This window comes from Thermobia domestica, chromosome 13 (assembly GCF_964235325.1).
Source record: "Thermobia domestica chromosome 13, izTheDome1.hap1.1, whole genome shotgun sequence".
In the NCBI taxonomy this organism is placed as follows: domain Eukaryota; kingdom Metazoa; phylum Arthropoda; class Insecta; order Zygentoma; family Lepismatidae; genus Thermobia; species Thermobia domestica.
The window spans coordinates 159692206-159707852 of record NC_137466.1 but is presented as its reverse complement, the minus strand read 5'-3'; the positions used below and the strand labels follow the sequence as shown (position 1 = coordinate 159707852).

The following is a 15647-nucleotide window of genomic DNA, read 5'->3' as shown; positions in this document are numbered from 1 at the left end:
GTGTGGACGAAATTCCGGCTGAGTTAATTTTAGCTGGAGGCGAAAAATTGTGGAACAAGATACACGAACTCATTCTCCTTATCTGGAACAAGGAAGAATGCCAAAGAGTGGAAAGAATCAATCATTGCTCCAATTCACAAGAAAAGGCGACAAAACTTACTAATAATTATCGAGGCATTTCTCTTCTGTCAACGTCCTATAAAATCCTCTCAAACATTCTATTAGCAAGATTGATCCCATACGCAGATGAAATTATTGGAGATTATCAGTGCGGATTCAGACGAAATCGATCAACTACCGACCAAATATTACTATTCGACAGACACTCTAAAAGAAGTGGGAATACTATACCCCGGTACATCAACTATTTATTGATTTTAGAAAGGCTTAGACTTGGTTAGGAGAGAAGCATTTTACAACATTCTTACAGAATTTGGAATACCGAAAAAGCTAATTAGATTAAAATATGTTTAAATAAATCCCAAAGTAAAGTCCGGGTAATACAATTTTTGTCCAAGAGTTTTCACGTCGAGAGTGGCCTGGAACAAGGAGAGGCTTTATCGCCATTATTATTCAACTTTGTTCCGGAATACGCTATAAGGAAAATCAAAGATAGCAACCAGGGCCTAGAGTTGAATGGGGTTCACAAGGTTGTGGCATATGCTGATGATGTAAATTTAATACGGGATGATAGGAGAACAATAGAAATGCAGAGGTCTCATTAAACGCTTGCAGGAACATGTGTTTAGAAGTAAATGCAAAGAAAACTAAATACATGGAAGTTTATCGGAATCATAATACGGCAAATTATGGATGCGTTAAAATATTAAATAATACTTTTGATAAAGTGGATAGTTTCAAATATCTAGGATCAATATAAACAGAGGAAAATCATATTCACGGAGAAATTAAATGTCGACTAAAAGCAGGAAATTCGTGTTACTATTCGGTTCAAAATCTCTTGTCGTCTCGTATTCTGTCAAGGAATTTGAAGCTTAAAATATATAAAACGATAATCATGCCTGTTGTTCTGTATGGTTGCGAAACATGGTCGCTTACTCTGAGAGAAGAACATAGACTGAAAGTATTTGAGAACAAGATCCTGAGACGAATATTCGGACCCAAGAGGAATAGGAATAGGGAATAGCGGAAACTTCATAACGAGGAACTACATAATTTATACTATTTACCAAACATTGTTAGGGTCCTCAAGTCTAGGTGGTTCAGGTGGGCAGGTCATGGAGCCAGAATGGGAGAAAGTAGGAACTCTTTCATATTCTTAACTGGAAGACCAATCGGAAAACGACCATTAAGAAGATCTAGGCGCACATGGGAGGACAATATAAAGATGGATTTCGCAGAAATAGGAATACAAAATAGAAACTGGATCCAGTTGGCTACGGATAGAAGTCAGTGGAGAGCTTTTGTGAACGCGGCATTGAACCTCCGGGTTCCATAGACCATAGAGTGAGTTAGTTTGTTTGTTTGTAATAAACAGAAAGTTATTACAATTATACTTAAAATCTTTAATAGACGCCAGAACAACACAAATCCAATATAATACATAGGACTAAATATTTTGTCTTAAAATTATGTAGGAATCACTCATATTTTCCAGTCTGTATGGTGACCGGGCTTTTGACATTCACCGTGCTGCCCCCTCCCCAAATAAACCTTCAGGATCCGCTAGTGGCTAGGGATGTTCGGATTCCAGATCTTCGGAACTGCGTAATTTCGGAATTTCGAGATTTAATGATTCCGAAATTTACGGCTAGAGTTCGAAGATTTTTAAATTATGAGATTCCAGGGTCCCGAAACTCCAAAATTTCTTTCCAATTCTAGAATGAAGATATTCCCTTCTGAATTATTCCAAAATGCGTATTCTGAATTAATTATTTTTCATAAGCAGTTTCCACTGTTAAGTATGCATCAAATTTTATGTTGCCAAATAAACTAATAGCACAATAACGTCATGTCTAAATAAAGAATACAAAAAGATAGAAAAAAATATATCTACCTATAACGCCTTCCTTATTTCGTGATTATAGCGATAATTGAAATTCAGGAAGTGATTATGTCACTCCCAGCTAAGAAATCTGTAACAGTGGCATCTTCCACGCAAATTGGTAGTTTGGTTAGGTGGGTTAGGAGTGTGAAGGCGTAGTGGGAGGCTCTGTGTATGATGGGAAGAGAATTACACAAGAGGAAGGGAGATGGAGGAGGATATTTGGAGCACTTATTTTGTAACCGGAAGGAACAGATGAAGAAAAATCCAAGAGTCCGCTCCGCACGCGCCAAGCCGCTACCATTTCTCCACCTACAGCTATAGCACTGTAGTAGCTGAAGCCGATTGTCGCTTTCACCAGTCCAACACCTTTGGTCTGCTGTGAAGCAGCGTTGCCATCTGGTCTGAAAGAAATTTTATGAAATCTCCTATTAACGAGACAATCTGTAACATGTCTTTTAATGTTTTCGTTTTTAAGAGATCGTTGTGGTTTTCTGGTACGGTGCTCATTTCTGTGGTGTAAACGGTTGCGGGTTCGACCTCAAGCCTCTTGTAGTTGTGGTGGTACACAATATGCTCGTGGTTCATCATGGGTTTCTCTTCTTTTCTCTTCTATTTTATTACAATTTCCACAAGTGTATTCATCCCAATTTATTCATCGAGTGTTTCCTTTAATTTGCAAGGCTTAACCGCTAAATAATTAAACTAAATATTTCTTTTATTTATTTAACAAATTTCAAATACATTAAAAAAGAAGGAAAGAATATTAGAATTAACAACAAGCAGTGTTGAAAGGAAATATAAGAAAGGTGACCAACAGTGGCGTATTTAAGGGGCTATCGGGTACAAGTTCCCCCCCCCCCCGAAATAAATTTGTTATATGCACAACTTCATTAAAATTTGTCATCACACAAAAGGAAAAAATATAAATGCTTATTCACGTGTTGTGCTTAGCGCCCCTTGAAACGAAATCCTAAATACGCCATTGTCGACTAGGATCTATATAGTTAAAGATGCCATCTCGGTATTTGCCTGGTGAGACTGAAGAAAAATTCCTGATAGATAAACTCCAGTCAAGATGATGGCCAGCTAGTGAATTCGAACCTGTGAAAACTCCCGAATCTTGGATTAAGAACACTTAGGTATTGCAAGTCTTATGTTGGTATCTTTGATTTTACTTCAATGCAAACACTATTGATCTTACAATAATAGGAATATTTTTTATCACTTATTTCAACTTAAGCTCTTTTACAGAAAATTCATAAAATCGATAGGCTTGAATATGACTATATTCTTCTGTTACAATCATCATGTGGCACTGCTAGAGTGATTTGCTGGAGAGAACAGATTGTCAAATAGTAGGCCTAACTCTAATCCCACTTTGTATAGTTATTGCTGTCTCATATAGCTTAACTGCTGAAAAGGAACTTTAAACTTCCAATTAATTCGTCAATTTTTTTCTTTTAATCCCTATCTATATTTTAGAAGCTATATTCTTGTAACCATACGTAGTAAATTATAATACTTATGATTTATAATAAAGATCACAGTTGACCAATGACGGTACATATTTGTATGCTGTACTTCAATTTAAAGATACGGATATAACATTTCTCAAAGAAAAATGTGTAGCTAGTTTTCTATCTTTCTTTGGAACAGCAATAAACACCTAAATATAGTTTAACTATAGCAAAGCTTTTGTAAAATTAAGCCAGTAGAATACTAAAACGGAGAACTCAGATGTTAATAATAAAAGGTTAGCTGAGGATCGTTAGACATAGAAATTTCCCAATTTGCAGCATGTGACCTGCCCTAGTAATAGCTGAATACTTACTTACGATGAATATGATAATGATGATGATTAGGTATCGATGCTGCAACGAGTTGTAAGGGTTACGTGCTAGTATAAAATTCCATCCACGTGTACTCCTTCAAGGGAGTCGATATTGTTCTTTTGCATAAACGGCGAAGATAATAATCATTCAAGTATTTGAGAGTATTATCTTCTCTATTTTCAATTTGGGGGGTATAGTGGCTCAGTGGCAGGGCGCTTACCTCTGGTGCGTAGAATCCGTGGTTCAAACCCTGGCGAAGTAAGTTTGTGGTGGACAACATAGTGCACGCGAGTTTTCTCGGAATACTCCCGTTTCCTCCGACAATCTCATTTCACTAATTGTTCCATCACCATTCACTTAACTTAATTACCTATTTACCTTAGTCTAAAAAGCATAAACGTGGGACGTTCTTTTTCAATTCCATTTCGTTTTTTTATGGATGCATATGGAATGCACATACTCGTGTGAATAGGAATAAAGGGGACAATCTCCCCCTAATGCTTAGGCATACTGTGAAAATTCGTTTAAAAATATATAATTTTAAATCGTTAGAACACGTTTTCCTATATAGTAAGATGGCTCTATTATAAGAGTTTTTATTTCTTCCTCCGTTATTCGAAGACATCCAAAATATACAGTGACTTCCCTTGGACGCTCAAGGAACGCTAATGTGGAGATAACATGATCACAGTAATGATTTCAGAACGCTTCGTCCGAGGGGAGGAGAATTTCAATATACTGAGGGTGAAAGTAGCATTGCGAATTCACATTAAGTACGATAGGAAACATTGCTCCAGATAATCCTGCGGATTTACATATCTTTAAACTTTCTGTTACGAACCTGAATGTCCCGGGACATGTATGAGACCTCCGGGGTTATCCAAAGAACATTCTGTGGACATGTACTAGGTGGGTTATGGGAATTTTTCCTTATCATGTAACTGGAGATATTCTTCCAGTATCATATCTTCTAATATCACAATATCATAATAGTACTTGTAATCCTTAAATGTGTCTACTATAATTTAGATTAAACTCTATTAATGCTACGCTATATTCCAACATTTGTCCATAGAAAAGCAAAATAGATTAATTAGTTTGTTGAAATAAGACGTTAGACTGCAAAACCAACCAATTTATTTTGTTTGTCTCTTGCCAATAATTTACTAAAAAGAAAACCCAGGATTTTTTTTCTATGCATTGCTGCAACTCACCTTAATTACTTATTCTGTGGGTTAGCTAAGAACTCAGGATAAAAAAAATGTGAATGAATGCTACATGAATAGCCACCATTACCCGTGAAACTGTTAAGAAATTGAGTCTATCAACGAACTCGGTCAATACAGAGTGCTCCAAAAGTATTGTGGAGCCCTGAGCAGCCCTGTATTGATCAAGTATGACATTTTAGGTTACTAAGATGAGTTTATTTTCTTCAACCTATTCCAAGTTCAATTTATGAGTTAAAAGAAATTAAAAACAAATAATAAACTAAACTTGTATGGATAGCAATAAGTAAATTATATAAAACGCCATGAGCCGATCAATATGGGACTGTATACCAACTTTGTATAATCGCTTCAGCTGTCAATTCAATAAAAGATCACTTTCGTTTAAGAGTTATCGTGGGGATTAACTGGGCCTAATCACTGCGAAATTAAAATACCTCTAATTTTACAGTAATTATGTGATATCTTCAAATAGATAAGAGATAATCAAAATATGGAACAAAAGCGCGCTAGACAATATTATTTTGCATGATTCGTCGTTCTCACGAGTTACCTAGTAGCTTTCCGTTTGCAGCCATTTAAAAGCGCGAAAATAAATGCCGATTTTCTAAATGGCTAGAAATCGAATTCAGATAAGTGAGTCGTGATAACCGTATCACATGTAAAATAATGTTGTCTAGTGAGCTCTTGTTCCACTTTTCGATTATCTTTTATCTATTTAAAGATATCACATACTTATTGTAAAATTAGCGGTATTTTAATTTCGCCGTGATGGGGTCTCTTAAACGACAGACGGAAATACTAACATTATAATATTATAAGATCCATTAGTATGATCCTAAAGAAGCACTATGGTTTAGTGGAATAGCGTTTATCTGTGGTGCGTATGGTCCCTAGTTCTATCCCCGGACAAGCAAGTTTGTTCTGGAGAACATCGTGTCCGTGGGTTTTCTCAGGGTACTCCCGTTTCCTCCAACACTCTCATTCCACCGATTATTCCATCATCATTCACTTGTCTTCATCATCTGTCTCCAGTATAATTGCAGGACGTTAAACTGATAGATCTCATTTCATTTCCATTTTAGTGTTATTCTATTATAATAAACGAAAAGAAAAGAAGAACGTGATGAAGAAGAAAGAAAATAAATAAATTACTCTTTTGTTTTAAACGAAGCAAAAGATACAATATTCTTGTAAGTGTTGGCAACCCTGTTTACCGAACAGGATTGGATGTTTTCCTTGGATGTTACTTTTGCGAAACCGTACATTACGCACGGACTCACTTGCCCTAAATCTGTCTCTTTTTTGAAGCAGTTTTTTTCCCTCTCCCCTTCGCCCCCCCCCCCCCTGAATCTGTTACATAGAGACCTGCCCTGAAGATTTTTATCGTAGCAGCTTTCATTACAAAGAACTTTCTCATCTGCTTCTCCATTGAAGTATAAAAAGAATTAGGGAGTGGCAGAGAAGAAGCTATTATGTATTGTGTATATGTAACACAACACATTTTTAGGCATGGAAAAAAAAAACTTGCCTATTCGTGGAACTAGTAATCATATAGTTTCTCTCGTTACAACGCTATTATTCTACACGTGTTTCATTCATTTTCGAAAAGAAAATAAACAGATAATTAAAATCCTACACAAATATTAGTTTGGATTGAGATATGTACATACATTATGTGGCAATTTTCTTACAAAGATGAACAATTATTGGGATTTAAATCTGTGAATCACTATGGCAGTTTATGTACTGGCTGTTTTTACATACCAATGATTCAATGATAGTGGGTTCACTTCATGAAAATTTTCTGCTTTACAAACTTTAGATTTCAGGGCAGCTAGATGCTCTTTCCTTATTTGTATTGTTCCTGTAATACACCTGATTTTATTTGTCCACCTCAAATTTTATCGTTCCTTATTTCTGGAAGGCCAATGCAGCGTCTTTGTCGTTCATCTTTCATTTGTTAGTCTAGCAATGTAATACAATCATCTTCGCCTTTTCTCTTCTTATTTTTTTCTAAACCTTGATTACATGTAAGTGAAAATGAAACGAAATATGTAGTTTCACGTCCCACGATTATACCCTGTTGACTAAAGGGGCCGAGTGATTAATGAAAACGAATGATTACATAATAATTGGTAGAATTAAATTGATCGAGAAATTAAGAGACTCCTAGAAAAAGCCGGCATTGTCCACCACATACTTATATGGTCTGGGATCGAAATAGGGATCCCTTACATCAGAGGTGAGCCCTTTACCTCTGAGCCACTGTTTCCCCTTAACCTTGATTGCATCTTCTACTTCATTTAGTTGGGAACGAATCCAATTGTATTTTTATTATTTCTTCCAGTAATTGTTCGCTCGCACCTTTCCAATGCCCCTTGTAACTTCCCTTATCTTCGAGTCGTCTGCGTATTAAAAGTTCACTTTTCACATTCACGCAGTAGCACTGGTAGAATTCAATTATCGCATACATTACTTTCAAGGTGTGTTCGTAACTTGCTTGTAAAGATATAACAATTCTATATTTCAAACTAACTCCATGCAATTTTACACTGCCTATTTAGCTACTTCCTACAGAAATAGCTAAATAGGTAGTAGGTTTGTTTCGTCTTTGAGCACGTTGACTAGCAGACTTCTGGTGCCTTACTTTAATCTACACGTAAGGTCCTGTTGTGGCAAATTCTACCCAGCCACAAGCCACTTACAACATTGCACGACTTCTCGCTTATTGTGTTCTGAGTGGTGCTTCAGCACAGTATATGTGTTTTCTCGTACTATAAAATGTTTAAAATAAAGGCAAATGCCTTAAATACATCTATTTTCTGTATTTAAGAAGACGTACTAAAGGAAGCTAATAAAGGACTACAGATCATGAACATAATAGAACAAGAAGAAACAGCATGCTTGGTCATCTTATGCGGAACTCCGATTGGATCATCCTGTTGATAAAGAAAGAGGCAGCTGGCGGAAGGAAAACCAGGAAGATGAAGACTATGGATAGAAAATCTAGATACAGTTACGAAGAAGAGACTTTATTAAAGTATAAAGCAGCTCTCCCAAAGGACATAAACGTAATAAAATTTCCATGTTGCCCTCCAACCTATAGTTGAGGAGGAAAAAAAGTAGATTTATTTCCTCATTTGTCTTGTTGAGATATTTATTAATTAATTTATCTTTGTATGTCTTTACGTCTTCCTTCACCTCATGCTAGTTGCAAATTAATTTTGTTCTTCTATTTTTTACTCCATATTTTCATACTTTCATCTCGTTTGTAGTTCTTCTGGACTACAAAGGCTCGTCTCGTCAATAAGCCCTGCTTGTCGTATAACTTCTACTTTTTTAATTGTTTCTAATAATTTTTACGTATATATTAGCCATAAATACTACAGTAAAAATTATGTTGATTTTTCTTGCAGTAATTGAGCTGTATGACTAGTTAAAGAGAACTTAATTTTAAATACTGGGCTTTCGGCATTTGTGGTTATGTTAAGCCGTCACGTATGAGGGGTGACAAACCTCGGTGATTACACCATCGACTAAGAAAGGAGTAGGAAAGAAAGGAAGCTGCCTGGGACCATTATGTTAGGTACCATCCCGGCATTTACTTGGTGCAAATAAGGAAAACTCAGGATGGCTGGACTGAAAAAAACTTTTACACTTTTTCGACCAAGTGTCCCCTATTTTAAATATACTGTTATGTTTATTTGTCTTTCTATTTTGAAAAATAATACAGTCGTTTTTGAACACAGACTGAACACAAAGATTTAACAAAATACTATTCGAGCCCAGTTGCATCTTTTCTATTCTATGACAAGTTTTATTAGTTCGCCTCATTAGACTTCGACAATCCTTCATAATAAAAACGTGTACCTTTCCTCTATGATTTTTAGACGTTTGTATTCTGATAAACCTTGTAGTTATCTTTCACTGTAATGCTGTGACACACGCAAACAACCAACGAGAAAGAAAATGATATATTTAGTGAGACGACAGAAAGAGAGAAGAGTTAGGATTACACTAGCAGCCTTACACATACTTCCTACGTATATTACGATGTTTCCTCGTCTTCGAGTCATACCGAGTCTGTCCGGGTCACTCCGGGTCATAGGTCTGCTCGAGTCACCGGGTCTTGGTATTTCATGGGTCTGACTGCCTCTGGATCCTGTGACAATGGTAACGGATCCGAACTTAGAGAGAGAGAGCTTCTACGTGGCTAAGCGGTTAGAGTACGCGGGAGACCCGGGTTCGATTCCAGGCGGGAGCTCATGTGGTTCGGATTCCACGTTAATCAGTAGGTCCACGTCTCATATAGAATCGCTGCTGAAAGGGTCGTTAACTCAAAATCAATTCAACCGAACTTAGAGAGGTTGAATGAATTGATTTGAAAATTAAATCTTTGAGTTTTACGTCCCATGATTATGCCGGTTAGGCTAAAGGAGACGGCGATGATGAGAAATGAATGAAATAGTGGAATGAATATAGTAGGAGGAAACGGGAGAACCCAGAGAAGAGAGAAAACCCACGAGCACGGTGTTTGTCCACCACAAAGTCTACATGGCGCGAGCTGGGATCGAATCAGGGACCGGAGGTGAACGCTCTACCACTGAGCAACCCCCCCTTATGAATTGATTTGAAAAGAGAGCGCTCTCTCTACATATACCATAATGGAAGCCTTACATTGATTCAAAGGTTAGTGCACGTAAGATAATACATTCCCTTTGTTACAGAAAGATATGGGCCAAATGAACTCTCAAGCAATTTAGAAAGAATATAATGGTTTCAAAAATTTCAGAACTTTCTAGAGATATTGTGAATTACAAAGATGACTCCTTTAATGGTGTTGTTACAGTAAACAAAGAAAAGTATTGTAAAACAGTACACAAACTAAACAAAGTGGTGAAAAATACAGAAAGGTTCCAACACACCACGGTAATGTCAGACTTCACATTGATCATCTCATACAGATCAAAATTGTGAACTCGGGTTGACAATTATACCTCACCCACCATATAGTCCGAATGTAGCCCCGTCTATTTTTTTAAAGCCTTAATAGGTATCTTCGGGGAAAGCAATTCAGATCAGCTCCTGAACTCAAAATAACAGTAAAAAATTGACTTTACTTCCAAGGTGACGATTCTTGTTTTAGGGTGCATTTCTGATCTATGGAAAAGGTGGAAAAGTGTCTTCAAAACTAAGGTAGATACATCGAGTAATCACGGCCTAGAGACAAATCTCTGAACTACCTATATGTGTAAGAAAAAAATCCTAGATACCACTAGTATTACGCGTTTTATTTCACAACAAGCATTCCTTATTGACTGACCTTTGTATCGACAGCCAATTTAAGATGATTAAGGTATTCATATATATATATATATATATATATATATATATATATATATATATATATATATATATATATATATATATATATATATATAACCGATGATTCCCAGTTCAAATTCTTAAAATTTCTTCCAGCACTGAAGATAATATTATTTGAGAAATTGCGAATCTTTATCTTACTCATTATCCAAAATTGGATCTTTCACTTCTTTGGTGCGCTCAAATTACGAATGTAATATTCGAAGATATAGGATGGTTCAAAAGTGCGTAAACACCAAAATAAAATTACGGTGTATATTGGAATGATGTAAAAAATGTTAAATCAAAGTCTGTATTTTTAAGAGGAAGGGGAAGAAGACGATCACTACAGGGTACGTGAGCAGAGACATACGCATGGGGTTGGTCTTGGGTGGTCTAAACACCTCCCGATACTCCATTTTTTTTTTGAAAATTTAGTCTAATTTTGTGTACATTGGTATAACTAGAATCTTTTGCTAGAGGAGGCACAGCCCATTTCTTCTAAGAATTGAAAGAACGTTAACTGTGGTCCAACGGTATTTTAGGGGGTCAACACCGTCTCGTCTCTAGTTACGTCTACGTTTCTGAACTATGTCTTTTATGGGTACAATGGATTTAATCTTGGTGTTCTATCTACTACATACTAAAATCTAAATCCAATGTTCATTTTTATCTTATATTTCTATTCCTTATTGTTGCTAATTTCATCAATTAGATTAGCTTTTCCTTTGATAAGAATTTTCTTTACCAATTTTGTGTTTGGTATAAGTTTGCACCTTGTCATTCTGTAGTTGCACAGGGTTTGGAAATGGTTCAGAACTAAATTTTGAATGATAAATTTACTGTTTTGTTTCAGGGAAATATTCACTACACTTTGATTATTTAAAATGTCAACTTTAATTGATTATTTTTCTTTCTAAGTTATAGAATCCTGTACTTAAACAGTTGAATGAGTTTGAGATGGCGGGCCAATTTATATTTAATAGACAAATATCCAAGGTTCACTAGTTAGAACATACATTATTTTGTGCTACCTATTTTTTAAATTTATTGAACACTATAAGTTTCCCAATCATAGAGTTCAGAATGTATTTTGCTATATCTATTTCACATTATTAAAGTATTCTATCCTGTTAGAATTTTGAGTATCTATTATTAAAGTAATTTATCCCGTTACAGTTTACTTTAGAATATAAATTATACTATATTGTTAGAGTACTATTTGTAACCAGTATTATAGACTTTGTCCAGAGACATACTTCAAGTAATGTTAGTGTATTTAGATTGAATATTGGTTCTAAAAGGAGTTAGAGATTTTCGTAAATCTGTAAAGATGAACTTTGGAGCTGAATATCTCCAAAAAAGCTCCAGTCTTAGAGCTCAGACTTGATATTCCTGTTTGAAACCTCCCCAGCCAAGTCTATCCAAAAATGAGCTCTGTGGTGGCTATATGTTTAGTCGTACATGCCTTTGACATCACGAGAGTCCCAGGTTCGATTCCCAGGGTGAGCTCATGTGGTTTGGATTTCACACTAAGCTGTAGGTCCATGTCTCATATAGCGTTGTTGTTTAATAGGATACTGAACTCAAATCTAACCAATTTTTCAAAAATGATTCTCGAGTCATTCAATGGCAGCCGCGTAAATATTTTTTTTAAAAAAAAAAAGAGATTTCTGGTGAATTTTGAGAAGTAAATGTGAATGAAAGTGAGCGTGGATGAATCGAGTAGGTATCAAGAAATGAGTTGTGGTAAGTTGTGGTTTGTGATAAGTTGTTACTTCAAATATTTTAGTGATAGTGGAGTATTTATGGACGAGTAAAAGTTTGTGTGGTTACACAATTCCAAAGAGAACTGCATTAAATTGCAAGAAGCAATTGAAGAAAAACCATTCCTCAATTAAATTATGATTAATTGTGAAATCTAAGCGTTTTTACAGTGAAAATTACGCCAGTAAAAGCCGAAATGCAATACATGAACTTGCAGAGGAAAACAGGGGAGCTATGAGATTCAGTGATCATTTTTGATGTGTAAAACTCCAAAAACGTAAAATGCTAGATCGTTCTATGTAAATATTGTGCAGAAAAACACCGCATGGGAGAGTTTGATTGCAGCTCTCCTTTTTCCTTTCCCATTATGTTACTACCATTCATTTTCTTTCATTCACCATCGCCTAAGAGTATACAGGGTGCTACAAAAATTTTGTCACAATATTTTGGGATTAGATTTCTCACATCAAAATAATAAGAAAAAAGTTCATATGGACCTGTGGTCGGAAGTGCATAGTTTCGTAGTTATAAAGTGCCAAAAACGTGAAAAAAAAATTAACTTTAAGGGTCCATAGTTCCACTACTATAGGACCGATCGTACTTAGGTCAAGACAGCACTAAGAAACTAGTATGTGAACTATCCAAATATCCATCTTTCAGAACCTTCGGTACTTGCACTATCATTTTTAGAGAGGCTGTTTGGGAGTACTTGATCACTATCCACCTACCTCTCTAAAAATTGGTGTGCAAGTATTGGAGCATTTCTAAACATGGATATTTGGATAGTTCACATACCAGTTCCTCAGTAATGTCTTGACCCGAGTACGATAGGTCTCATAGTAATGGAGCTATGAACTTCTAAAGTTCACTTGTTATAGGGTGTTTTTTGCACCCTATAACTCCGAAACTCTCCACTTTTGAGCACAGGTTCATATGAACATTTTTTCTTATTTTGCTGCGAGAAATCTGTTCCCAAAATATTGACACATTTTTGAAACCCTGTATGCGTGAAACGTTAAATAAGTGTTTTCTGCAAATACTGTGTTGGGAGTGAAGCGATACTTCCCCAAAGTATAATGAACCCTCTCAAATTTTTATTTTACTATTGGATCTGAAATATCTGAATTTTCTTTTAGATTTGTAGCTCACGACTGTAAAAGAGAATTCACTTCGAAAAAGATTAATTTCTTGCATTACCTTTCAACTTTACACATGATTTACCTAAAAGGTAGGAATAAAAATAATCATCAGGTTCTCAAATTACAGTTATAAACAATTAACAGACTAGGGTTTTCACTAGGCACTTTCTGGTGTGCATTAAACTATGGTAATAGCAAGAAGGACTCTCTGACCTGAAGTGGGCCTTGTAATTAATTTATTTTAAAATTTAAGTTGGTTAGGTTGGTTAGCTACAACATCAATCATCAGTATTTCGACTGGGAAATTATTCATTTTCTTGCTTGCCGAACATTGAAAATCACAGAGGGGCGGCTCGTGTAGTGTTTGCCGAACACGCCAGTGGAAACGCGACACTCCCTAGGTGGGAAGAGGAATAGTTTATAATGATGAATCGTAAGTTATTAAAGGCGGTGCTCCTTTGGAAAAAGTGGAGAAAGCAAAAGCTAAGATCACTTTATATTCCAGTGTTTTTTTGTTTTTTTTATGTCCTCCAGCTCCAGCAAGACGATGCTCCATGCAGAGCTATTGAAGAACCCCACCTCAGGATCCAAGTCAAATAAGGTATACTACACAAAACGCACTCACAGCACAACAAAACCAATGTTATCCATTATAAACTCTCCGGATTTCCGTCCTGGTTACGTCACAGACTGGAGAGAAAAACGAAGAAAAAAGAAGAAACAGCAAACTACATTAATGGTTCAAATCAAAAAGAAAAGAAAAAGAGCCACATTTGTGGTAGTTGACCCAAATAACTTCATCGCCCTTATGTACACCACGCCAATGCAATGGTGTGTGTTCTTTTAGAATTAGCAACGACGACAATGCAGTGTATATAGTCCGTCGAAAGTACAGCAAGAAGTGTGAGAATGCGTTGCTTTGCTTTTTTGGTGGTCACACCTGATCGGCTTTGCCTCCAATCTCCGTAGAAAAGAAGAAGAATGACAGAGAAAAGAAGAAATAAAGGAAGAAAAAAACTTCTTTTTACGTCTTCTAAACATCCGTCCAAAAGATCTAGCACGTACTCCTATGTATGTATCTTTGTTACATAACCCCCAAGTGGGTAAAAATCAGTGAAGTGTCATGAGGAGATATCGGGAATAACATACCGTACAATTGACTCATTCTACTACGTTCGTATACTTATTTTTTTTTTCTTTTTCATTTTCAGTCTTCTTTGGTTAATCTTGTTATTGCTCTGTCCTTCTCAAACACCTTTCCGTCTTCTCCTTTGACAGCTTCCTCCTAGTTGGAGAAAGTTCTTCAATACGAAGAGTGAAAGGAAAAATGTGTCCATGGGCATCGCCCTTAGATGGAATCTTCTATCATTTTTTTTACTTCTCAAAGTAAGTATGTCCTTTCTTTTTTTTTAACTCTTAAGGGTAAAAAAAAAAAAAAAACTATTTATGTTGTTTATTACTTTGACCATAAGGAAAAAATAGGCTTCAAAGTGTTCTTGTGAACTAGTAACTAATTCAGTCTTGAAAATAAAATACAAGTATCTAGCTTAACGTCCCACCTTTAGGTTAAGAGAGAGACGAATGATTAAAGTAAATTATTATGAAAGCATTATTAAAATGAGAATGTAGGAGGAAACAGGCACGTAGCCAGCCTAAAAATGTAGGGGGGCCGGTAGAAGTTAGGGGAGCCCGATCCAACCATATTATAGTTCATTTGTAAGCCTACAGTGAAAATTTTACGGGGGCAGTAAAAATTTTGGAAGGCCCGGCCTCCTAGCTCCCTGTGGATACAGGCCTGGGAGCAAACGGGAGAACCCTGGGAAAACCAACGGACACGCATCATTTTAGTTTTTGCCAAGAGGAAAGGTGAGAGGCAACATCTTCCACCGACATAAGAGTTTCAGTTGTTTATTAGCATATTAGTTGAGCTGATTTTTAAGTTTAACGCCCCTTTCAGCAGCTAGGCTATATTAGACGGGACCTACTGATTGACGTGGAATCCGAACCACATGAGATCTCACCGGAAATCGAACCCAGGTCTTCTACGCCAAAGGCGCGTGCGCTAACCTCTTAACCACAAAGGAGCTCTATTAGCATATTAGTATACATATTATTAAAAAGTTCTTGTGTCTCAAATTCAGGGGGCAAACACGCTCTGCCTTCTCTAAGTGACTTCTCTGATAACGCTCTTAACCAAGAAAATCTCTTTAATGGGATGAGACCATGGATTTCTTACAACAGAGGTGAGGGCTGTAATGGCAGAGGAGAAGTCACACTGGTCCTGTAACCTCAATCTTCAAGTTCGTAG

The 15647-nt window shown here is 36.3% G+C and overlaps 1 protein-coding gene across 1 annotated transcript in view; it reads left to right on the top strand.

The window, feature by feature from the left end:
* LOC145667834 (uncharacterized) overlaps positions 1 to 14564 on the top strand; it is a 43686-nt gene extending 29122 nt beyond the window's left edge. The window contains exon 3 of the mRNA XM_081735266.1: positions 14551 to 14564. Within this exon, the coding sequence (XP_081591392.1) occupies positions 14551 to 14564 (14 nt within the window). The remainder of the gene's footprint in view (positions 1 to 14550) is intronic.
* Positions 14565 to 15647: the final 1083 nt, after the last annotated feature.